A 24,988-nucleotide genomic window follows, 5' to 3' on the forward strand; every position below is an offset into this window, starting at 1 on the left:
GCTCACGGCTCCGAACAGAAAGAGTTACAAGGGAATCAATTGTGCTCACAGCGCCCGGGGAAAACCAAGCCCAAGGCCCGAAGGCTTCCCCGCACAGGGAAATGCATCACACATTGAGCAGTACAACCTTAGCAAGAGGCGTCGCCTTAGACATAGGGCACCATCTGAAAAATAGTGGGGGTACTTTACTCTGCCATAGGATTTCTCCTTTAGAAAAGCTACACCTGCATGTACATAAAACTGTACAAAAAACAAGGCATCACAAGCAAGGAAATGAAATCTCGTATAAATAGAACCAACACTGAAGAGCTACAAAGGGGTCGCTTAGATCCTTCCCACGCAGCCCGCCTGCTCCCTGGCTCCCACCTTTGGTTTTCCCCCCTGGCTTGTCCTAGTGCAGTGTGAGATACAGTGAACCCTCCTTCTCCTCCTCCTCCCTGTGCTTGTCTGGACTGGAGCCCGTGGGGAGCTGTCCTCCCCCCACGCGCACAGAGGCTTTATCCTTCTGGCTTATAATTGTGCAAATGAGCTTCTTCCCACAGCACCTCTTCCTCGCCCTCCCCCAGGACTGATCCCCAGCCACACTGGCAGCTTCCCCCCGGGATAAATCCCCTCAAACCCCTCTCCCAGGACCGATGTCCAGCGCCCTCTCCTCCCCAGGGACCCATCCCACTGCACCCCTGGCACCCCACTGGTCCCACTGCCCTTTCTGGCCTTCCTCCACCCACTGCCCCAAGAATCCCTCTGCACCCCCAGACACCCAACCCTGGCCCCACTGTGCTTCCCTTCAAACCCCCATCTGTGCACCCCACAGGACCCACCCACCCCCAAAGCACCCCCAAACCTATCCCCACCCCCATCCCTCAGGGACCCCTCTGCACTCCCCCCTCCCCCAACACCACGCTCGCACTGAGGACATCGCCAGGTGCTCCAGGAGACAACACAGCAATTCCAGCCACAGGAATTCCAGCCTCGGGATCCCTCTGGAGACCCCAGCACAAGGTAGGGAGCCCACCCGCCGGGATAAGGTGGTTTTGGACAAGCCCCCCTCGGATGTGGCTCTCCCAGGGGTCCCCAAGGGGGCACTGGACACTGCCACTGCCTGAGCCCAGGGGAGGCGTGAGCAGCCGAGTTGGCAGTGGAGTCAAAGATCGTGGCCAGCGCGGCCAAATTGCACATTCTGCCCAGTTTGGCCCTGAAACTACAGAGCTACAATAAAAACAAGTTCAGGAGCGGCACCTGCTCAGGCAGCCAGAGCGGGGGAACGTGGCCCCGTGGGGCAGAGCAGGAATCCCTGCCGGGCGGGCGGCTGGACATCCCCCAGGATCATCCTGCCCACCTGCAGGGACACCCGGCCGGGCAGGAGCAGCAGTGGGAGCCGGGAGGAGGGTCCTGCCTCCTCCAGGTGGCACCGCTGGGTGCCGGGGCCGCAGAGTGGCAGCAGTGCCACTCGGGGAAGGCAGGGCTGGGGCACAAGGGACACGAGGGGCACGAGGGGCATGAGGGGCACGAGGGACACGAGGCAGCGGGAGCGAGCAGGCGCCTTCTGCCGCCTTTCCTTTGTCCCCCGGGCTCGGCTGGCACCGTGTCCCCTCGGGTGGTCCTGCCACCACCCCAACTGAGGGAGAGGAGCTGCTCAGAGCGGGGTGCTGGAGGGGAAGAGGCTGGGCAGGGGGGTCCCGACAGGCACTACAGCTATGGCAGGGCAGGCCCTGCCCCGGCCCAGCCCAGCCCTGCAGGGTCCCTGTGCCCCCAGAGCCCAGCAGAGCCCTGTGCCAGCCCCGCGGGGCCAGAGGATGCTCCATCCTGCCCTCCTCGCTCCCCCAGGAAGATGCCAGAGCTGGAGACGGGAAGCACAAGGGTGCAGCACGGCCCCTCCCGCGGCCCAGCGGGTGAGGTCTGGCGAGGGCTACCCAGCAATGAGGCGCGAGTGGCCCGGACCCCTCCTGCCAGGGGTGCACCCCAAAACCAGCACTGTACCCCAGCTGCCAAGGGAGCAGTGACAGAAGCAGGGGTTCCCTTGTGGGGAGCCCTGTGAGGGGCAGGGGCTCCTCTGCCTCCACCCCGCCGGGGACCCTGCACGGGAGCTGAGGAGGCCGGGGCAGCGGGGACCTGCCGGGGAGGCCGGTGGGCCTTTGACAATGGAAGAGAAAGCTGGACCCCGTGAGAGTGGCCCTGTGGCCTAAGGGCAGCGGGAGTCCAGCGGGCAGGGGCTCGGTGGCCCCCGGTGTGACCCTGAGACAAAGCTCCTCCTCACAAAGGCAATGGTGGCTTTACAGGCGGGTGGGATGGAGGTCGAGGGCACGGCACAGCCTGGCCTCGTGGGCATCCCCTGCCCCGGAGGAGGCCTGAGGCGATGGGCTGAGAGCCAGAGCCGTTGGCGACCTCCCTGCCAGCAGAGGTGCACTGAGGGCTTCTCCGGACCCAGCCGGTCCCTTCCTGGGGACATCCCCTCCCCGGACCCAGCCGGTCCCTTGCTGGGGGCTTCCCCACCCCTCCTCCACCCGCCAGGCGCAGGGCCACCACCAGAGACCCCCACACACCCCCAAAGCAGCCCCCACCTATGGCACCGGGCAGTCCCTAGGGACCCTGCAGCTTGTGGGCACAGTGACAACGTTCAGAAAGAGATCCATGCTGAACAAACAGCAAAGTCCCTACAGTCCGGCCAGGATGCTGCCCCTCTCCTCCAGCTCCCCAGCTGCTGTTTCAGGGACTGATCACATCTCTATTTACAATATAGAACATGAGTGCGGGCCGGACGCTGCGCTCCCAGGGGCTCTTCCACGCAGGAACCATTCAAAGCTGGAACTTGCTCCCTGTGGTTTGTTATTTTTTTTATTTTTTTTTTTTTTTTTTTCTTTTTTTTGTTTTTTGTTTTTTTGTGTCTGTTTTTTTTTTTCATTGCTTTTTGTTTTGCTTTCTCTTTAAACGTCTTTTTTTTTTTTTTTCGTTTCAAGGACAATAAAAAGTTGCGATCAGGCAGGACTTGAATGTCATTCCTATAAGATTCGTATTTACAGGAGTCTACAGCAAAGAGACAGGCAGCTGGCTCCCCCCGTGCTCGGGGACACCCCTCGTCCTATGCCCCAGGAACTCCACCAGCTCTGCGTGGACCTTTGGTACGTAAGCCCTTCTCTCCCTTCTCCGTGCCCTCCGCACCAGGAGCCTGCCCAGCCCTCCCCAGCAGCAGTTCGGGATGCTCGGCAATCGGGGTCGGGATGCTTTCCATCCTCCCCGTCCACCCACCCCCAGCCCCAGGGCAACACGGGGTTCAAAAGGCGCTCCTCTCATCCCTGCCTCGCCCTGCCCTGCTCCTCGCAGAGCCCCCTGCCTGGAGAAGCGGGGCCATAAAGCATCCAAGTGGAAAATGTTCCTCTGGCCTCTGCTCCCTGCCCCTCACGCCCAGCCTCACAGGTAGATCTCCCTCTTGGTGGTCTGCGCCGAGGGGGTGGTGGCTGGCTGGAAGTCCGAGGTCTGGGTGAGAGGAATTTCCTCCATGGGAGAGTCCTTGCAGGGCTCATGGCTACTATTGGAGAAGGCACTGTACGTGGGGAGCAGGCGGAGGTTGGCCATTTTGGTGCTGCGTTCTTCCGACAGTCTGGGGCTGCCGTTCCCGACTTGCTCTTGACTCCCTCTGTCTTGGTAAGGCACAAAAGTGGAGAGTTTGAGGGCGTTCTTGGGCCTGCGGCTGGGGGAGGACTGGCCGGGCATCCAGCAGGTGTCGGAGTGGCCGAACTCTGTGCACTCCCGGGTGCAGGTCCCAGTCATGGCTACATCGGGCAGAGGCCGGAGATCTGCGGGGAACAAGGGACAGCGGCGTTACCCCTCAGGACATGGGGATGGGCAGCAGGGACCGGACATCTCCATCCTACCCATGCTGGCAGGGAGCTGCACTCCCCTCGTCCAAACGTTTTTCCCCTCACCGTGGCCTGCAAGGTCTCAGGAGCAGTCCCACCATTCCCAGCTCCCTACTTTTTCCTGGAATTGCCCCTCACCACAGGCTCTGGGCCCATTTATCCCCTCACCACAGGCTCTGGGCCCATTCTTTCCCTCACCACAAGTTCTGGGCCCATTTTCCCCCTCACCGTGGGTTCTGGGCCTGTCTTTCCCCTCAGTGCAGGGCAGCCATTTTGAGCTCCGGGCATTCCCAGATTCCCTTGTTCCACAGAATTTCTCTCCTCACCATGGCCTGCAGGGTCTTGGGAGTGTTCCCAGAACCTGGGAGCTGGACCCACAGACACCCAGGGATCAAGACCCATGGACAGCCAGAGACCAAGGCAGAGCTGGGAGGGAAACCCAAACCCACAAACAGGAGGCAGAGCACAGGGTAGAGCTGCCCAAGCCCCTTTGGAGACCAGGATTGCACAGAGAGGCTCCACAGTTTGGATTTTCTCAGCAGGACACATGCTGCCACACCAGGATTGTCATCCCAGAAGTTTAGGCACTGCCTAGAACCTGCTAAGCTCCAGGAATTCCCACTGGGAACCATCCATGGCTTCACTGTGCAGAGACAGAAGTGTCCTGGACTCAGCCCCGAGGCACAGCCATGTGTCCTGGGTAGCATCCTCGGGCATCCCTGCCCTATTCCCACCTGGCATTCCAGGCCATGTTCCAGCCTCCCTCAGCAGGAGCCACAAGTCCAGCCAGAAGTAAATCCTGGTCTGCTGTGGAGCCTGGAATCCCTGAGAACACGGAGGCAAAGCCATGCCCACCTTGAGAGAGGCTGGAGATGCCAGGGATGCCCTGTGTGCCAAGCCCCTGCCCTTGAGGCAGCCCAGCATCCGAGGGCACCACAGCTCCCCGCTCCTGGCACGGCCAGGACACTGAGCACCAGTTACACCAGTCCACGGACTGGTGTCCTCACACACCAGCCATCTCGGGTGTCCCTGGGCCTTGGCCAGTTGTCCTTGGCACATGCAGCACCTGTCACCAGGCTTCTGAGGCTGGAATTTGGCACTTCCATGCAGAGCTGAGTGTCTCTCCCAGAGCCATCCCAGCCACGAGCCATTCCTTGATCCCCGCCCCAATTTGGGACACCACAGAGTGCCCCTGGACACGTCACTGCCTGCTGCCACCAGCAGATCCAGCCTGGTGCTGATGCTGGGGCCGCTCATCACCTTGAGGCTGTTCAGATTTCCAGATGTCCCCATGGTTCCCAAAAATCCTCTCCACTGCTATGGAGCTCTCTGCACCGACAAACTGATGGAGGGAGGTGCTAAGGAGCTCTGGGCACCTGAGACATGTGGGGCACCCCCTGAACACAATTCCTACAGTTCCCTCATCCCAAAAGCAGGGCAGAGCCACGGGCGCTCCCTGAACCCTGGGAAGAGGCAAACCAGAGAACCATGGCGAGGTTCCTGCCCTCCTGCCACCAGTTTGGGACTGTCACACAGCCGAGTCACCCTGGCACAGCTTTCACACACAGGATGCAGGAGAAGGCTCCAGACAATGCTGGGAATGCTCAACACCAGCATGGATGAAGGGGCGAAACCAGCAGCCAACCATTGTGTGAGCACATCTTGCCCCAAAACCGTCCCCAAAGGCAGTCCAGTTTCCCCCTGGGGGCTGTGCCCACATTCCATCCCTGGTGCCCACGGGAAGCTCCCCCTGGAAGCTGGGATATCCTGGTGGGAGCCACACGGACATACCTGCTGGCAGCCCCCCTTCACAGCCTGCTCCGCTCAGGGGACTCTGATGAGGGGCAGAAAAAGGACGACAGCGTCACATCAGTGCACAGCCCCGGCCTCCACACCCCCTTCAGCCTCTGCCACCCCCTGTCCCCCTGCTCCCCGCTCCTCCTGGCCCTGCTCCAGCCTCCTGGAGGCCGCTGGGCCACCGCTGCTCCTCCTCCCTTTCTCCATGCTCCAGCTTTATCCTGCTCCTGCCTGCAGCCCAGCGGCCCTGGCGGGACTCACACGGGGACGAAGCCACCAGGGTGGTGACAGGAGGGCGGAGGGGCTGGGGCTGTGCACACACACACCTGGATACATCCCATGGATACACACATGGACAGGGATACACACATGGATACACATACACACATGGATACATCCCAGAGGATGCTCCGCCCTGCGCACCGCACGCGGGGGACAGCCATGCTGGCACCGCGGGGACAAAAAGCAGCAGTAGCACAAAAGCAGCACAGGGGACACGGCAGTGGCGGTGGCAGCACAAGAGCACGGCTTGGCAGGGCACGTCCTTGGGGCTGGCCGTGCACCAGCTGCCTCCTTTCCTGGGGAACTGCCTCCATTCTCTCTCCCATGTGAGATACAAAACCAGAGGCACAACAGCTCCCTTTTCATCCCTGAATCTGAATCCCAGAGGATCCATCGGGATTTCCTTTCAGGATCCACAGGATGGTGGCCATGCAATGGCTTGGTCACTTTGAGGTGTGTTCTGTCGTCTTTCACTCCTCTCCAAGAGGAATTATCACCATCCTTTCCTCACCAGCTTTCCTCCTGGACATCCTTTCCTCTTCCAGAAAGGCCCTGGTGCTCTGTGCTCCCAGGGGAGTGGATGGGAGCCATCCCCTCTTCCTGGGGCAGAAGGAGCTTTGCTGAGCCCACAGAAGGGACTGGCAGGACTGAAATAAAATCCACCTCTGCAGGGAACAAAGCTACGGAGATTTCCTTGTGCCAGCAGCAGCTTGGGAATGGCAGGATCAAGCAGGAACGTTGTGTTCAGGGTCTTTTATTCTGCTTTTTCCCATTGTCTGCTCCTGGCACTGAAGGCTTTTTCCAGCATTGTCCCCTTGCTTGTGGAGCTGCTGAGGAGCGGATTCGGTGCCATGAGCCCGGAACGGGGCAGAGTAGAATTCCTGAATAGCTGGGACTGAGGGAAAACACGACCCCATGGCCTAATTCCCACCACATGCTGGTGGCTCAGGAACTCCCATGTGCCACCAGACAAGCACAAATCCCTCTTGGACAGGAATTTTGCCCAATTTTCCCCCAATTCTGTGGGGTGGTGAGGAAGCAGGTCCACAAAGTGGGTGCACAAAGGATACTCAGGATTTCAGATCCCTCCTCCACCCAAAATGCACTTTTGTGCCTCTGAAGCCCTGGAACGTGACAGCATTCCCAGGGATGAAGAGGACAGCCACACCCTCTCTGGTATCTGGTATCCTGACCACGCCAAGTAAAGCCTTCTGCAGCTGCCCTGCTTTCCTGAGCTTTGGCCCATCCTGGTTATTCCAGGCCACCAAACTGTGCTTCCCAGGCAGGGAAGTGATTGCTTGGGCATTCACAACCCTCTCATCACCCCTTCCTGCAGATTTGCCCTTCTCTGGTGTCCCCTTGTCAGCTGTCTCGAGGTGCTCCCCTCCTTAGGAATGAATCCAGGGCAGGAAAAGTTAGGATCCCTTTGGTTTTTTGGGGGTTTTACACCAGGACGCTCTCATAGATGCCAGGTTGGCTCCTTTGGGAAGAGGCACGAGCTGGTGCTGCTGCTGATGATTATTCCTGTCTCCCTTTCTCCCCATCCAGGGCAGGAGCTCATCCCAACAAAGGGCTCCCTCAAAACCTTTCTGAGGGATTCTGGGGCTCTTTAGGAACAAGACAAAAGCAGCAGCCTCAGCCAGCAGCATTTCCAGGAGACAGGCAGAGGTTCCCTGGCCCTCTGCAAGCCTGGGAGCTCCAAGCAGAGGCTGAGCCAGCCCTGAGCGAGTTTTTTATGCCACCTTCTGCAACATCCCCAGCCTGGTTTGGTCTTCCTGTGTCTTCCACTTGCGTCAGTGCAGGGAGAGCAGGGCTGGATGATGCAGCACAGAAGTCTTGGAAGGGAGGGGATGTGCTGGAGCAGCTCAGGGAGGGGAGGCAGTGGGGCTGTGACAGAGCAGAGCACGGCAGAGGATGCAGAGAAGCTCAGGAAAAGGGAGGAGGGAAGCACAGAATGCCAGGAGGGATTGGAGAGGCTCGTCAGTGTGGGGAAAAGGGGAACAGGAGTGTGGGGAGAGCAGCTGGGAGGAAAACCAGATGCTTTCCCAAAGCTGGGATCAGAAAGAGCCTCCTCCCCTCCCTGGGGTGAACTCATTCCAGGCAGCTGCCCCAAAAGCAGAGCCCCAAAGCCCTGAGCTGTGCTGGCCCTGGGGACAGAGGGACAGAGCAGGGCCCACATTACACCAAAAATCCCAAAGATCTCTCCTCATCCAGGGCAGTGCTCCCAGGAGAGGCAGCTTGGCCACCTGGAAATGCCCCTTCTCCCACTGCAAGCCCTCAGGGCTCTGCAGAGCCCTCTGGGATGTCCCTGAGGGTGGTGGCCTCCCGTGACATCACCCCCCAGCAGCACTGTCCCCCTCCCTGTGCAACCAGTTCTCCCTTCGTGCTCCACAGCTCTTGGCAGTGGGCACTGTTCCCTATTCCACCATTCCTGGTGCTGTTCTCCTGCACCATGGAACCATTCCAGGCAATCCTGCTGCTGCCAGGCCCCATCCTGCCGTGCCACCATTCTCCACAGGAGCCACTGTCCCGCAGCGCCACTCTCCACAGTGTCCCCTACAGGAGTGTCCCCCACAGGCGTGTCCCCCACAGGAGTGTCCCCCACAGGTGTATCCCCCACAGGTGTATCCCCCACAGGAGTGTCCCCCACAGTGTGTCCCCCACAGGTGTATCCCCCACAGGTGTGTCCCCCACAGGTGTATCCCCCACAGGTGTGTCCCTCACAGTGTGTCCCCCACAGGAGTGTCCCCCACGGCGCACTGCTGAAGGCACAGCTCTCCCACGGCGCTGCTCCCTCCAGGTGCCATTTCCCACAGCGCCATTCCCAGGAAGCTCTGTCCCCCACGGCGCTGCTGCCTCCAGGTAGGGTCCCCCATGGTGGCACGTCCTGCAGGTGCCATGTTCTGTGCTGCTGCCACTCCAGGTGCTGCCTCCCCCCGCTGCTGCCTTCCCTGCAGGCAGTGCTGCTGCACTGGAGCCCTTTCCTTCAGGTGCCATGTTTTACAGCGCTGCTCCCTCCAGATAGCACTTCCCTGCCGAGCTGCTTCCTCCAGGCACCAGTGCTGCTGCTCCCCTCCCTGCTCACACAGCCTGAGGAACAGCTGGGATTGTGCAGCCCAGCATCCCGTGTTCTTACACTGGCTAGCCCCATTCCTATTCCATTCCTATTTCATCCTATCCTATCCTATCCTATCCTATCCTATCCTATCCTATCCTATCCTATCCTATCCTATCCTATCCTATCCTATCCTATCCTATCCTATCCTATCCTATCCTATCCTATCCTATTCCTATCCTGTCCTGTCCTGTCCTGTCCTGTCCTGTCCTGTCCTGTCCCGTCCCGTCCCGTCCCGTCCCGTCCCATCCCATCCCATCCCATCCCATCCCATCCCATCCCAGCAGGATCTTCCTGCAGGGAACAGGAGCTCTTTGGCTCATTCCCAACACGTTTTCCCCTTGCCAGGGCTGTTGGGAGAGGGGAGCTGTGCTGCAGGTGGCTCTGGAGCCAGGATCTCCCTCACAAGGCTCAGAGGCAAAATCCCCCTTCAGTCCTCAAATGAGGGGGGCACAGCCAGTGCATTATCCCAGCAGGGAATCATGGAATGTCCTGAGCTAGGAGGGACCCACAGGGATCATGGATGCAGCTCCTGGCCCTGCCCAGACCCCCCAGCAATCCCCCTGTCCATCCCTGGAGCAGCCTCGGGGCCGTGCCCATTCCCTGGGGAGCCTGGGCAGAGCCCAGCACCTCTAGGGGAGGGAAGAACCTTTCCCTGCTCTGCATCCCAACCCCTGGAGCCGTTCCCTCCTTCCCTGAGCTGTGCCCTCAGCTCCTGAGCTGCAGCTGAACCAGCCCAGGGCCCTCAGCCGCTCCTCGGGGGCCCTGCAGAGCCTTCCCCAGCCCCGGCCCCTCCTCTGGACACTCTGGAGCAGCTTTGGGTCTCTCTGGTGTTGTGGAAACCAAAAACTGTCCCAGAGCTCAAGGTGAGGCTGCCCCAGCCCCGAGCAGAGCAGGACAATCCTGACGGCTGATTCCCCAGGATCCCCTTTGAACGCAGGATCCGTCCCACAGCTCCTCACCCATTTCTGGCCCAAATTCGCAGGTGGACAAGCCCTGAACTCGTTAATATCCCTGCTGGAGCTGCTGGGGGCTGCCCGGCCCCACAGCGCTGCTCCAGGGAGCGGCGGGCACGGAAAGCTCGGGAGCTGCGAGCCCAGCACGGAGCTCCCCGCAGCCCCAGCTTTTCCCAGCCCCAGCTCTTCGCAGCCCCAGCTGTTCCCAGCCCCAGCTGTTCCCAGCCCCAGCTTTTCCCAGCCCCAGCTTTCCCTCCCTCACCCCCTCCCCGTGCAGACGGCTTGCAGGACCATTCCTAGCACTACAACACCCAGCCAGACGGCTGCGGGACCAATTCTAGCACTACAACACCCAGCCAGCTGGTTTCCCAAACTTCCCACCCTCGCTCCAGATGGCTCCCGGTATCGGAGCCCGACCCGGCACTGCCCACCGAGGAGGCGACTGCGTCTCCGAGCCACACCTCCAGCTCCCGGGGCAAGAAGGAGCAACATCCGCTCCTCCCGAGCATCCCCGGAGCTCCGCAGGATGCTGCCAGCGCACGGACGGGTTTTTGGGCTCCGGAGCCAGGAGATGGAACTCACACCCAGCATCTCCCCTCCAGCCCCTGAGCAGCAGCAGCTCCGAGCAGCACGGAGAGCTGGCCCTGAAGGGAAGCACGGAGCAGCCCCCAGCCCCTGGGGCAGATCCCAGAGCTGCAAACGAGGGGAACCCATCTCAGGAATGGATGTGGGCAAATGCACCCAGCAGGCTCAGAACTGGGGGCTGGGGAGCTTTGCTTGGCTCCCAGGGGATCTGTTCTTCCTTTCTGGCTCCCAGGGGATCTGTTTTCCCTTTTCCCCACTCCCAGGGGATCTATTCTTCCTTTTCCCCACTCCCAGGGGATCTGTTTACCTTTTCCCCACTCCCTGGGGATCTGTTTCCCCTTTTCCCCACTCTCAAGGGATCTGTTCTCCCTTTTCCCCATTCCCAGGGGATCTGTTTTCCCTTTTCCCGACTCCCAGGGGATCTGTTTTCCCTTTTCCCCACTCCCAGGGGATCTATTCTTCCTTTTCCCCACTCTCAGGGGATCTGTTTCCCCTTTTCCCCTCTCCCAGGGGATCTGTTTTTTCCCCGAGTGCCGGAGCCACCTCCCTGCTGCAGTCACACCGCGGGCACTGTGTGACAGCGGCCACATCGCCACAGCAACAGCAGGCAGAGCACCCAGATGGATGTTCCCTGACACCGAGCCTGTCCCTGCAGGGCTCAGCCACACTCTGAGGGCTCCCAAAATCCCCATCACTCCACAGCTTCCCTGTGATACCCAGCAAAACAAATTCAACCCCCTAGAACAGCTTTTGGTGCCATCCCCATGATCTCCTAACCTGGCACAGAAGGGTTTCAACCTTCACTGGACTATAAAAAGCAGAATTATTACATTAAACTGCTGAATAATTATGTTAAGAAGCACCTTAATAGGATTACAAGGTTCAAAGGTTAGGAAATGCCAAAATTAGGATTGTCCAGGCTGCCTTAATTCTCCTCCTGAAAGAGCTTTGTGATGCAGACTGGGGTCACACTCTGGTGGGAAATACTTCCCCTGGGGTCCCTTTGGGGCTTCCAGGGAGAGGACAGAACCACCTGGGAGATTGAACAGGGAAGAAGCTGCTTGGCCAGTGAGACTTTGCCCCAGCGGCTGCAGAAACTGGGGAAGGTACAAGGAAAGGGTCAAGAGATGACAGAAAATTCCTCCTCTAAAAAGAGGCTGGAGGGTGGGAGGTGTTGCTCTCCTAATGAGGAAAAGCAGCAATTTTCTCTCCTCCTTCTGGAAATAAAATATCTGGGCACATTTCACTGGCACTTCTCAAAATATTTGGTATCTGGCACGTGCCCTCTGTGAAAAATCGGCTCCTTGCAGCTAAAACTCGCAGCAGCCAAAAGCAAAGGCAAGGAATGAGCATTGCTGGGCAATCCTCCTCATTCACACTGCATAAAACAACCCCATCCAGCTCCAGAATGAAATCCTGAATCCATTAATATCCCAGCATTTTCCTCTGGCTGTCCTACAGACGAGAGACATTCCACAATCCACGAAGGTTGGGGAGTCCAAACAAACCCACGGAATAACCAAACCCTCGCCCCTGCAGCATCCAGGTGAGCAACAACACCCGAGATTCCTTTAGGAGCTCACAGAAATCCTAAAAACGTGGAATTTCGGGCAATGGAGCTGCCCTCCTTCCTTCCCTGCCTCAGGAGCTGGGACAGGTGGGAGCCCAGGGCTGTCCTGGCTGGGGCACGGGCTAATGATGGTTATGTAAATCTGTAAATCCCAGGGGAGCGGGCAGCACCTGCCATCCCCGGGGGCTGCCAGCTCATGCATGCCTTGGATGCGCATTCCTGCTGCCCAAATTCCTCCGCGATTGCTCCTGCCTGCATTCCCGCCTGCCTCGGCTGATGGATGCAGGGATCCTGCCCCTGGGGGTCTTTGGGGGTGGGCTGTCCCCTCCTCCAGGCTGAGCTCACCGGGGACACAGGAATGGCCACTTTGGGGACACAGGAATGACCACCCCAGACCCCTTGAGGACACAGGAATGGCCACACTGGGGACACAGGAATGGCCACCTTGGGGACACAGGAATGGCCACCCCAGAACTCCCTGGGGACACTCTGGGTACTCTGTGCTGCCAGCCAGTGTGGCCACAAGGGGCTGGGCCACCAGGAGCCGAGTCACCAGTGCCACTCTGACCACCCACTGACCTGGTGACACAGTGCCCCGAGCCCAGGGTGGTGGCCCTGGTGGCACCAGGCCCTGGGGAGCTGCCAGTCCATGTTGGCAGGGGTTGGTGACACACAGTGCTCCTCTTACCCCGTGTCCCCAGCTCTCAGAGCATCACTGGTCATGGCTCCAGAGGGAGCTGTGGCAGGATTGTGCCCTGTGGGGTTGGGGACAGTCCCCCAGCCCAGCAGGGAGATGTCACAACAGCAAATCTTTCTCCCAGGAGGAACCTGAGCACATAATCCTGGAGCTTCACCTTGTGAAAAGCCAGGTCTGATCGTCCCTGACCTGTCCCCTCTGCTCTGGCTGGGGGGAGCACAGAGGGTCCCCTGCAGCCCCATCCCACCCAAACCATGGCACCACACCCTGGGCCCTCCTCCTGCTGCATCCAGCACCTGCAGGGGTTAATCTGCCTGTCCAGAGCTTCTCAAAGCTAATTAGAAAGAGCCTGGGCAAGTGTGGTGGCAGACACCAGTGCACTTATCTCCCCACTTCCGGGGCTCTGCCCTTATCATTTAATTAAAGCTGCAGCCCTGCTTCCCTGGCTGCCAGCAGCTCATCACGGAGGGCACTGGAGCTTGAGGCAGCTCTGCCAGGAAGAGCAGCAGAAGGGAGGGAACAGACCCCTGGAAGGACAATCAAAGTGGGGAGGAGATAAAGGAAGAGTCCCTTTGTGCTGGCTGGGGGCTGGGAGGGCAGTGAGGGACCCCAGTGTGGCACCCCTGAGCCACGGCGGGGGATGTGGGGACAGCTCTGCTCCAGCTGGGCCATGGTACAGCCTGGGAATGAGCCCTGGTGGGAGGCACCTCAGGTTGGCTCCATCTCGCCAGAGCAGCTCTCCCACAGAATCCCAGCACCACTGAGGTTGGGGAAGACCTCCAGGATCCTTGAGCCCAAGCTGTGCCCCATCCCCACCTTGTCCCCACCCAGAGCACTCAGTGCCACCTCCAGGCATTCCTTGGACACTCCAGGATGGGGATCCAACCCTCCCTGGGCACTTCCAATCCCTGAGCACCCTTTCCATGGGGAAATTTTCCCTAAAATCCACCCTGAGCTCTCCTGAGGCCGTTCCCTCTCCTCCTGTCCCTGTTCCTGGAGCAGATCCCAAATCCCCGCGGTGTCCCCTCCTGGCAGGGAGTCACAAGGGCCCCCTGAGCCTCCTTTTCTCCAGGCTGAGCCCTCCCAGCTCCCTCAGGAATTCTCCAGCCCCTTCCCAGCTCCCTCGGGGATTCTCCAGCCCCTTCCCAGCTCCATTCCCCGCCCTGGACACACTCCAGCCCCTCCTGAGGGGCCAGAGCTGGACACAGCCCTCGAGGTCCCCCAGGGACAGGCCCTGCCCTGTTCCTGCTGTCACACTGGTTGAGATCCAGGCCAGGTGCCCATGGCCTCCTTGCCCACCTGGGCACCCCTGGGGTCCCAGCAAGGCACCCTCAGGTGCACCCTGACCCCAAGTCCCAGAGCAGAGTCAGCCATGCTCAACCCTCCCAGAGGAAAAGGACAATCCTGGCGCCCAGCATCCCAAAACCTGGGGATCACAGCTCTGGGAAATGTCCAGGAGGGAGCCACCAAGACGTGGATGGATGGGAATCAAGAAATTAAGGAACACAGGATGGATGTCCATGAAGCAATAGAGCAAACCCTTGCTGGTCTCCAAAGGTGAACACAGATCACAGGATCATGGAATCACAGAATAATGTGGGTTGGAAGGAACCTCAAAGCTCATCGGGACACCTTCCATGATCCCAGGCTGCTCCAAGCCCTCTCCTACCTGACCTTGGACACTTCCAGGGTTCCAGGAGCAGCCACAGCTTCTCTGGACAACCTCAGGGTCTCACCACCCTCACAGGGAAAGATTTTTTTCCTAATATCCAATCTCAACCTCCTCTGTGGCAGTTGGAATCCATATCCACACATTCCCCCATGGATAAACCCTGGGCATGCTGTTGTCTGGAGGCCACACAGGGCAGTGTGGGCACAGCTCCCCAGGGATGTGTTCTGCAGCACATTCAGGGCACATTTTGGGACAAACAGCCCCCAGCCTCTGCTGGCAGCTCCCATGCCAGATTCCACACCTCCCTCCCAAAGCGTGGTTAAGCTAATGGATCTTGAAAGGAAATTTTCATCATCATTTTGTTAGCAGGGCTGAGACAGCACGGCTTGTTCTCCAAAACCAGCTGGAACAGCTCTGCTCAAACTTAGGAAAAAACAGAAAAAGAAATCAACCTGAGGGAAACCCAGCATGGAAAATTGAAGCTGTGGTGCTGGGAAGCAGCTGAGGCGATAAGCGATCGGAACAGAGCCTGTACAACACAAAATGTCAGAGCCTGAGGCTGCGCAGAGCAGGGAAGGATCCTCACTGCAGCTCCCAGAGCTGCTCCAGCCCGGCTGGAGCTGAATGTGTGTGCTCATAATGGAGCCACGGGAGCAGCCCTGGCTGGGAATGGCAGCACCAGCCCGGGGAGGGGCTGGGGAAGGGGCTCAGGTGGAGAAAAGGAGGCTCAGGGGACACTTGGGGGCTCTGCACAACTCCCCAGGACAGGAGGGGGCAGCCAGGGGACATCAGGACAGGGTGAGTGGCCTGGGGTTGCTCCAGGAGGGGTTCAAGTTGGACATCAGGGACAAACTCTTCCCAGAAGGATGGTCAGAGCTGTCCAGTCACCCCGGAGGGACTTCAAAGCCATGTGGAGGTGGCACTTGGGGACAGGGGTTAGTGGTGGACTTGGCAGTGCTGGGGGAGTGGTTGGACTCGATGAGCTCAGAGGTTTTTTCCAACCTCAATTCCGTGATTCTCTGCCAAGGGTGGTCCTCTCCCACCCCCTGCTCACATCCTAATCACCCAAGTCAGTATTAATGGGCAATATATGGATTATTTCTAATAAATTTTCGGCAAGGCCAGTCCTCTCACCTCACCTCCAGCACTCCAAGGAGCAGCAGTTCATGTGCACTGGGATTTGGGAATACCAGCCTGGCTTTGTGAGCCCTCTCCAGTGTTTGCTCCTTGGTGGCTGCCTCTCATTGTTCCCGGGTATTAAAGCTCTTGTGTCAAGGAGAAAAGAAGTGGCGTTCGCATGTCTGCCTTTGAACAGAACCATTGTTCGGCTCCATCAACAATTTAATAATCCTTCCCCGGCAGGACAATGGATGGAGGGAAATCGTTGGAGCAGGGGGGCCGGGAGCCACAGAGCCAAGTGCTGTTCCCGGCCTTTGAAGTCCGGGAGGTGTTTAAGTGACAAAAGAAATCACAAGTTTATGAAAAGGGCTCGTCTCGAGGAGGGGATCTGCAAACAAAGGCAACCCAGACCACTCGGAGGGAAGCAGAGCAGGGAGAAGGAAGAGCCCTTGGAAGGGAGTCAAGCCAAACCCCAAGGAAAGCGGGAGAGGAAATGACAGGATGGATTTGCATGCGGATGCTTTGTTTCCTTGCCACGGGTCTTTCCTGGGCTGCTTCCGAGGAAAGTTCCAGCCTCGTGCCGTCCCAGCCTGTCCTGAGCCTGCCTGAGCTGTCCTGCAGACCCCGAGGGGCAAGAGGCAGATCCCTGCCGGAATTTTTGGTGGCTGTGAGAAGGATCAAGGGACGGGCACTAAATGCAGGGTGAGGGGGAAATGTCAGTCCATGATGGAGCTCTGGATCCCAAACCCAGCCCTGGGGAACCAAACCCACCTGAAATCCAGCACACACCAGTCCTGGCAGCGTTAGAGCAGGGATACACTCCAGGAACTTTGTGGGAATGATCCCACATCATACGGGACTGATTGCTCTGAGATCCAGAGCCTGAAACCCCTGGACTGCTCAGCCCCTTTCTCTGCAGTGCAGCCGTGCCACAGAGCAGCTGAAAACGCTCCTTATTGACGCCTCTGACGCCCACAGACTGCGAGGCTGAAAATCTGCAGTGGGAGCACCACGGGGACAGGTTTTGCAGCTGGCACGTGGCAGGAGCAGGCAAAATTCACCCCAAAGAATCAACCCCGGGGCTGGAATCGGAGCGTTTACACTCCTGCTGTGATTGCCCACCAAGCACTGAAAGGATCTGCCAGGACTGGGGAGAAATCCCCCTCTCACGGAAAACAGGGAGAGATCAGCACCAAAGCATCCAGCTGAAGGAGCAAACACGGCATATGGGGAAGTTTAGGAATGGGGCAGCCTGGTGATGGGAAAAAAACCCTATCCTGATGAATTTTGCTGTGCCCTGTGTTTGTTTTAAGGATGGCAGCAAGAAGCCCTTGTGGGGAAAAGATTGATAATCGCTTCCGGTCGGGAATATCAAACTCCAGCTACCCCTGGGTGCTGCAGTTTACAAGAGACACGCAATAAAGTTTGCACCACTCGAGGGAGGCCCGCCAGAGGCAGTCCTAAAGGCTGCCATGAATAAAACACGCTTTAAAGAGGCAGCGAGGATTACAAAATCCCAAAATCCAGGCGGGATGCATCATCCCCCCGCCGCGACAGAGGCAGGTTGGCAAAGGGGATTTGCCCAGAGCGCAGCACCAGGATGATCACGAGAAGATTTGGATTTCACGGTCCGACAGAGATGGATGAAAATTCCCCGAATCGGCCCAAGGGCATCGTTTTTCGCGGTTATTTTTCCAAAGGGAGGAGACGGCAAGAGCGGGTCTGCTCCTCGTGCGAGGGAAAATCCGTGTGCACCACGGAGCAAAGCAGCGCCCAGGTAGGGAGCGCCGGGGATCCGCGATTGGAGAGGTCCAGACCACCAATTGACCCTTTGAAGGAAGCCGTACATCATCATTAAAGAGCTCCACATCCCAAGGGACCCGGAGGCAAAACATCCCCGGCGCTGCTGTCCCGGTGTGGGAGAAAACAGGGCTGGGGGAATGACAAATGGAATTTGGGCAGGGTTTGCCTGCAGCCCGAGCACGGGAAGGGCTCGGGTTCTGCTCCTCAGGGAAGCTGATACGGGAACAATAGCCTGCAAGTGGCATTGTTTGCAGGAAAGGCGAGATATTTGCCTTTTCTTACTGATGCTGCTGCATCTCTGTGGGGGCCCCTTCCTGTGTGGCTAATAAGCAGCAAGACGCCAGACGTGGAATACAAAAATTCCTCTGGCTTTGATTCGTTTTCTTTCTGGATAGAGTCAGCCTTACTTTTGTCAAGATCCCTGTTGTCTGGGTAATTTCATCTAGAGATCCTCAAGGAGCAGAGATCTCCACATCACTCCGAGTTTAATATCTCGGTTTGAGCTGGCAATAATTTATACAGCTGAAGAAGGGAAAAAAAAAAAAGATTACTTCTGTCTAATTGGCATTACACTAATTACCAGCAAAATACATCAGGCAAATATCACATCTCCTCACTCTCTGTCATTTTGCATTCCCTGCTCCATTTTCTCTTTCCTCGGCAGCGATAAAACAACATGACAGCCATTCCGACATCCCTGAGCAGGGATCACATCCTGACCCCCTCCTCCTTTTCCTGCTGCCTCCTCATGTCCAGGCAGGCTGTACTAACCCAGACACACACAGCTGCTGGAGAGCTGCTGTTCCCAGGAACCCTGCATCCCTTCCCCAGCCTCTCCCGTGCTCCTTGTCCGGAGGGCTCACCCCTGGAACAACATTTTATATCTGAGCAGTACAAAACACAGGCTACAGGAGAGTCACGGCTTTCCCCCATGGGTCTGAGCTGATTTATTCCTGATCCACAGCATCCCTGCCAGTCTACCCCAAATCCTTGGAAAAATGATGGTATTTTAGCCCGACAACCCCAGCCTCGTGCTGGAGCAAAGGTGCCAAGTGTAAATCCAAGCATGTCCAAGAGCCACCAAAGCAGAGCCCTCATCATCCAGCTCATTCTGATGTGAGCTCCCTCAGACAAGAGCCCTGGACAGAGCACTTTGGGGGGATCCTTCCCTGTTCCTGTCCCCCAAGCCCAGGAATGAGGTCTGGGTGTTTGTTTTTAGGGACACAGCCCTGGAACAGAGCACTTTGTGGGGATCCTTCCCTGTTCCTGTCCCCCAAGCCCAGGAATGAGGTCTGGATGTTTGTTTTTAGGGACACAGCCCTGGAAGGAGCATCCAGGTAGAACTCTGTGTCCAGGACACCCTGGCAGGTTCCATGCTGCCTGCAGTGAGGTTCAGCCCTCCTTTTCCATGAGGATTCAGGCTGAAATGTCCCACAGGAATCATTTGGGAACCCCTCTCCATCCCACTGCACACACAGACAACGTCCCCGCATGTCCCTCCTGGGAAAACAGAGCCTTCCGGCCACCAACACATAAATTCCCCCATTCCTGCCTGTTGGAAGCCTCTAGTCCTACTCAGAGGTGCTGGAAAGGGAGCCCAGCTCTGGCCACACTGGCCAGTGAACACGGACTGAGCACCACTGTTGTGCCCCTGAGCAAAGCGTGGCCGCCTCAGCTGCCGGGAAATGAGCCCTGGATGCTGGCAGGGAGCTGAGCTCGGGGAAAGGAGAGGCAAACGCGGGGACTGCCACGGTTTGATAACCTCTGAGGCACAGCAGCCTATCCCTGGGATGGCTGGCCACATCCATGACTAATGGGAGATTTATGGAGTGTCCTCTCCGCCGGGGAAGCGGAGCGCCGGCGTTCCAGCCACTTAACGGAGGGGACTTCAAATCAGGATGGATGAGAGCCCGTGGGAAGGAGACAGGAAGAGAGATTCTCTAATGGTGAGAGCACAAAGGATCAAATCCCGGGGAAGAGCCAACAACTGAGACTGACACCTGACCTGTCTCAACAGCAAAGCTCCCATTGATTGCACCAGGGACAGGGATGAATCCCTCATCCTCTATCTCCTGCCGGCGAGAGGGATTTTCCACGGGAGGAATCCACACCTGAGCCATCCCTCAAACTCAGCCACCTGCTATTTTGACGGGAAGGAAACTGTGCTGTGGAGTCCACGAGAAGCTCAAATGGGAACTTTATAAGCTCCTCTGGCATCAGGTTTAAATCCCCCACTAATGCAGGTCCCTCGCACGGGCAGAGGCACTGCCAGGCGGGTTTGTGGAGACATTCCTGAGCCTTGGGAGGCAGATAAAGGGGGAATAGCTGCGGTAGATCACACAGGAGCTGGAAATGGCACGTCAAATTACTTCAAAAGGAGCTTTCTAAGGAAGCAGGTCTTTGAAAACAACAAATAGTCTGGGGCTGCTGAGGGATCCTGCCTGTCTGTTGCTTTTACACTCAGTGGCTTTTTCTGGTTTAGACGTGTTCTAAAGCTGAATGCCATGCTCAGAATCCCTGCCTCCCGCAGAATCCTGGCTTCCTGCAAGTTCAGCTCTTTGTGGAGCCACGGAGCAGGCAGGGTGGGAAAAACTGCTCCGTCTGAAGAGCAACAGCAGCCAAAAAATGTGACCCAGCAAAACCTCAGCCTGGTCACTGCCCTGTCCAGTTGAGCACGGAGCTGGGATAGCTGGAGGGCACAGGGACAGGGTGAGCCAACCAAGAGGGACAGGAGAGACCTGCCTGTTCAGCTCCCAAAACACACAGATTTTATGATTTGAATCATCATTCCCATTCCTGGCTGTCCCCTACCTGTCCAAAGGAATGGCAGCGAGTTCCAAGTTCAAGTGTGTGTTTTAAAATGGGCTGGGGATCACAAAAGAAGCGCCTGAAGCAGCTTCACCCAACCCTCACTCCGAGGAAATGTCCTCACTGGAGAGGAACAAGTGGGACAAGCAAAGAAGGGCCCCACCCTCCCATTCCCATCGAGGATCTAATTTGGAAAACTCTTCCTGGAACAGGGTTTAACAGACTCAAGATGAAGCCACGAATAGTTGGAGGCTGACGTAATCTATTTTTGGAAAATCGACTTTCTACCAAAGAAGGGATGTTGAGATTTGGCCCAGAGATAAGAATAGCTGTGCATGACCATTTGCATGGGCATTTGCATCGGAATTTGCAACCATTGCCAGGGAAAAGGAAAATGCCAAATCCTGTGTGGGTTGGGTTCCCTGTTTTAATGTCTCTGGGGTCGTGTTCTGCCAGGTGAGAACCCTTTCCCAGGGTGATGGAAAACGTTCCTGCCTTGGACTGGAGGAGTTCCATGACACACTTTGGCCTCCCTTGTCGGGAGATGGGAAATCGTCCCTTCCCTGGGACAGCAGAAGTCGCCTTCCCTCGACGATCTCATTTATAGTTCCTAGCTGAAAACTTCCATATTCCCATTTGTTTGTAGCTGATTCCCTTCAGGGAAGTTTGCCATGGAGCTGACCGAGCCTAGGAGTGGCTCCAAGGAGCGGGGTGAGTTTGGGGTCAGCAGCTCCCAGCCTGTTTCCCAGGCCTGGGGTCTCTGCAGGCTTACCCAGAAAATCGGCACAGGGAGGGCAGGGTCACCTCCCCGAGCTGTGCACTCACCATGCACAGACAGCAGCATCCTGGGGAGGGCTTCCAGAGGGGAAACAGCAATAAAGATCAGGAAAAATGATCGAATTTTCTCCACCCAGTAAATTCAGGGCAGGAGGAATGTGAAGGACACAACACAAGCCGGAGGGCGTTCACGGATTTCCACCAGCTCGCCACAGAGAGCAAGAGGGAATGGAAGAGATTCCAGCCCAGCCTAGGGTGGCAAGGACCAGAAGAAAATTCCCAAAATCCAATCTTGAATGCATCAAGCACACACAGAGCCATGGGGACCTAGATATGCTCCAAGAGAAGGAGCTTCCCACCAAAATACGGAGATTTTGTCCCTTGGGCTTTGACTCTGAGTGACTGCACTGCCTGGACCTTTCACAATCACACCACATAGGCTCAGGGACAGAAAGCGGGGGAAAAAGCAACCAGAATCCAACAGGGATATTTGGGTTGTTCAAAGAACTCCTCTAAAGATGCCCAGGATCCATCAAGGATCTTTGGAGAACTCGAGGACACCCTTGTGTGCGTGCTGCTGCGTAATCCTGCCAGGCAAGAGAGGCAGATAAATCATTCCAGCTATTTTGGACATGGTCTGAAGCAAGAAGCAGCCTTCTTAGAAGGTCTTGAGAGGATTAAAGGCACTCTCTGGGGCTGGGAGCTGTGTTCTTGCTCCTGGGGCAGGGGAGCAGCCGTCCCCTGTTTACCCCGGGCTCCTGGGGACAATTAAGGGAGGTGACCTGGCTGGCGTGGCAGGACAACTGCCCTGCCCCGAGCAGCTCTGGCGTAAGAGTTTGCCCAGACACAGCCTCTGAAAAACATGGAAAATAAGGAACCAGGGCTGGAATTACAGCTCAGGCAGAAATGTTGAAACTGGGATGGGGTAATCCAGGGCCATTTGCAATCTGCTGGATGTTGTCGGTCCTGATAAAAATCTTTTCCCAGCAGTGATTAAGCAAAGCAGGGGTGGTTTTGGGGGATGAACCAGCTCCAGATTTCTTCTGAAGAAATACTGAGGATCACTGAGGGACCCAGAGAGAATTTCCTGAGGCAGATGAGGATCACAACACGGGCACAAAGAATGTGGGCACCCTACACCCGGGCAGGAGTGGGAGCTGCTGCACAGGACAAAATGAATTCCAGCCCTGAAGAGTTAAAAAGGGTTGAAGATCAGTTCCAAAAACCCCAAACCCACAATGTCTCAGCTAGAGAGGAGTCCAAGCAGCAGCCAGACCCGAGCTCAGCTGGGCAGATGTGTGACCTGCTGGACCCAGGTCAGCAAAGAGCAGGAATGGCACGGATCTAGCTGGAATCCCACATCCCACTCCAAAGCATTCCTCAGCCTCTGCAACAAAGCAGAAGTGCTGCATGGTACATTTGAAAAATAAAACCAAACCCAACTCCACAGGCTGCAAATGTGCCTGGAACTCTTTCTGCAAGACAAAAGGGACATTTAAAGATAATGTAGGAAAAAGAGAATGGTTTTTAAGATCTAGAGGAGTCTCTGTGCCAGGGAAGGAGACAGAATGTAATTTTTTTCTCCCATCTGTTGGCTGCGAGGAATTGAACAACAATCGCAGTGAGAACCTTAAAAAGCAGCTCATGACTGGCACTAAAGCAGAGGCAGGAGGCAGTGACTGCCCAGGGCTGCAAATCCATCCTCGTGGTGAGCAGGAAAAGGGGATGGCTGGTTTGGGAATACTCTGAGCCATCCACCTTCTCAAGGAGCTCAGAGCTGGGGGTGCTCAGCACTGAGAACACTCCAGGGAGACTCAGAGCCCTTCCAGTGCCCAAAGGGGTTCCAGGAGAGCTGGAGAGGGACTGGGGACAAGGGATGGAGGGACAGGACACAGGGAATGGCAGGGCTGGATGGGATATTGGGCAGGAATTCCTCCCTGGGAGGGTGGGCAGGCCCTGGAATGGATTTCCCAGAGAAGCTGTGGCTGTCCCTGGATCCCTGGAAGTGTCCAAAGCCAGGCTGGAGCAATCTGGGATAGGGAAAGGTGTCCTTGCCCGTGGCAGGAGATGGGGCTGGATGGGTTTTAAGGTCCTTTCCTTAATTCCACGATCCCACAGCACTGCAGGGCGCACACACAGCCAGGTGCAGCCATGTTCCCGTGCCACGGTCACAGTGTGAACACAAACACTCCCAGACATGTCATCCCTGCACCTGGAGCTGCTGTGGATGTCACCAAGTGCTGCTGGGGGGCTGTGGGACATCACCTGGACACATCCACCCCACCAAAAGCTTGTGGGCAAATTGAGACCACGCAGAGAGGAAAATGAGCTGGAGGAACGGAAGGCTTGAACTATAATCAGAAATTAGCAAAGAGGAGGAGGGAAACTTCTCCCCAGACTGCGTCTGCAAGGGTTGCCAAAAAGCACCACACACATCCAAGATGTGCCAGATGTTGCTGCTGCCCAGGAATGAGGCTGCAGGTCTGTGGTGGTGGCAGGAGCAGATGGCAATGGCCGGGAGGAGCGCGAGGAAGGGTGGGAGGAGAGGAAGAGAGACCCAGCTGCCAAAATCTCTTGCCTTGGCTCTGCTCACAGGGAGGGACTTGACTCAGTTTTCTTTCAAAGAGATCTTTAAATGTTGAGTTGCCTGAATGGGATCTCCGAGTACGCACCAGGAGAGGGAATTCTGGTGTTGTGGGAAGAAATGGGAGGAGCTGAAGCAGAATTGAAGCGTAGACTGGTGAAACTGGGGGCAGAGAGGACCTTGCCCTGGGAGGGCTCACCTGTGCTCCCACATACTGTGCTACCAAAGTGGGAAATTCCCAAATCACGGGCTGGGATTTCATGGTCGTGTCACACACAGGGAACACAAGCTGCTCCTTCTGGTTTTGCAGTGCATCCTTCTAAATATTCCCTGAAACAAAGGAAAACCTCCACGAGTGAGGTTTTATTGAGCCCAGGAGCCAAACCCTGGAATCAGCATCTCCATCCATCTGCTCCAGTTGTGCCCAGGTGTTGGGAGAGGCTCAGACAGCCCCAGGAAAAGGCTGGGCTTGGCAAAACCCTGGAGATAAACCAGGCTCTGCCACAAATCCCAAAGCTGAGCTCTGCTCCCACCTCGGACGTCAGCAGTAGCCTGGGCTCTGGCATTTGGGAGCAGCCAAGGATTCCTGCCTGGCACTCTGGAACACCAGGATCCCGACACGACAGAGGGAGGAGGAGCTGCCAGCTCACCCAGGGTCACCCATGTGGTTGGTGGTGTCTCTGGAACCTGAGCCAACCACCTGTGTTGTTTTAGAGTCTCTCTGTTCCAGCCCCAGCACCGGAGAAAGAGTCAGGAGACTCTTCTGTTGTTTCCAGAGGTGTTTATTTTATCTAATCTAGAAGTTCTTTCCCTGACCAACCCAGGTCCGTTCAGCAGGTCAGCCCCAGGCACACTGCCCACCCCTGGGATGGCATTATCTTTTTATACTAAAAACTATATAAACATTATTTACAATTATCTTCCAATACCTGTCACTTATATTGTACAGTCTGGTCCTATTCCAAACCAATCTAAAAGTGCCAACATCACCTAAAAGATGGATGCTAGGAAGAAAGAGAAAGGACAGAACACACCCAGATTCCTCCATCTTGACCCCAGACCCTTATTATAAACAATCTTAAAAACCTACTTTTTCACCTTATAATAATCTAACTTACACTCTACTTATTTTCTGTGACTTGTAATTCTTCTTGTAAGGGTGGTAATTTTTCCCAGGGAGAGAAATCAAAGGCACAGGGGTTTTGGGCACTGTGCCAAGGCTCCTCAGCCCCCTGCCAGGGTCTCAAGCCACCCAGGGCACCCAGAGGGATGTCCTGGATTCCCACAACCCAGAGCAAGTAGCCACCTCCAAAAAATGCAAATTGCAATTTTCTATTTCATACGGCAGAGTTTCTTCCCTGGAACT

The 24,988-nt window shown here is 56.8% G+C and overlaps 1 protein-coding gene across 3 annotated transcripts in view; it reads right to left on the reverse strand.

Annotated features, from left to right (window-relative positions):
* Positions 1 to 2,880: 2,880 nt before the first annotated feature.
* PCDH1 (protocadherin 1) overlaps positions 2,881 to 24,988 on the reverse strand; it is a 52,966-nt gene continuing 30,858 nt past the window's right edge. For 2 of the 3 annotated variants that reach the window (XM_033072817.2, XM_033072816.2), the window contains exon 5: positions 2,881 to 3,794. In XM_033072817.2, the coding sequence (XP_032928708.1) occupies positions 3,409 to 3,794 (386 nt within the window). In that variant the 3' untranslated portion in view covers positions 2,881 to 3,408. Of the gene's footprint in view, positions 3,795 to 5,648; positions 5,692 to 24,988 lie in introns of all 3 variants that reach the window. The other variant, XM_033072818.1, reaches the window with a different exon arrangement.

Source organism: Catharus ustulatus, chromosome 15 (genome assembly GCF_009819885.2).
Source record: "Catharus ustulatus isolate bCatUst1 chromosome 15, bCatUst1.pri.v2, whole genome shotgun sequence".
NCBI lineage: Eukaryota > Metazoa > Chordata > Aves > Passeriformes > Turdidae > Catharus > Catharus ustulatus.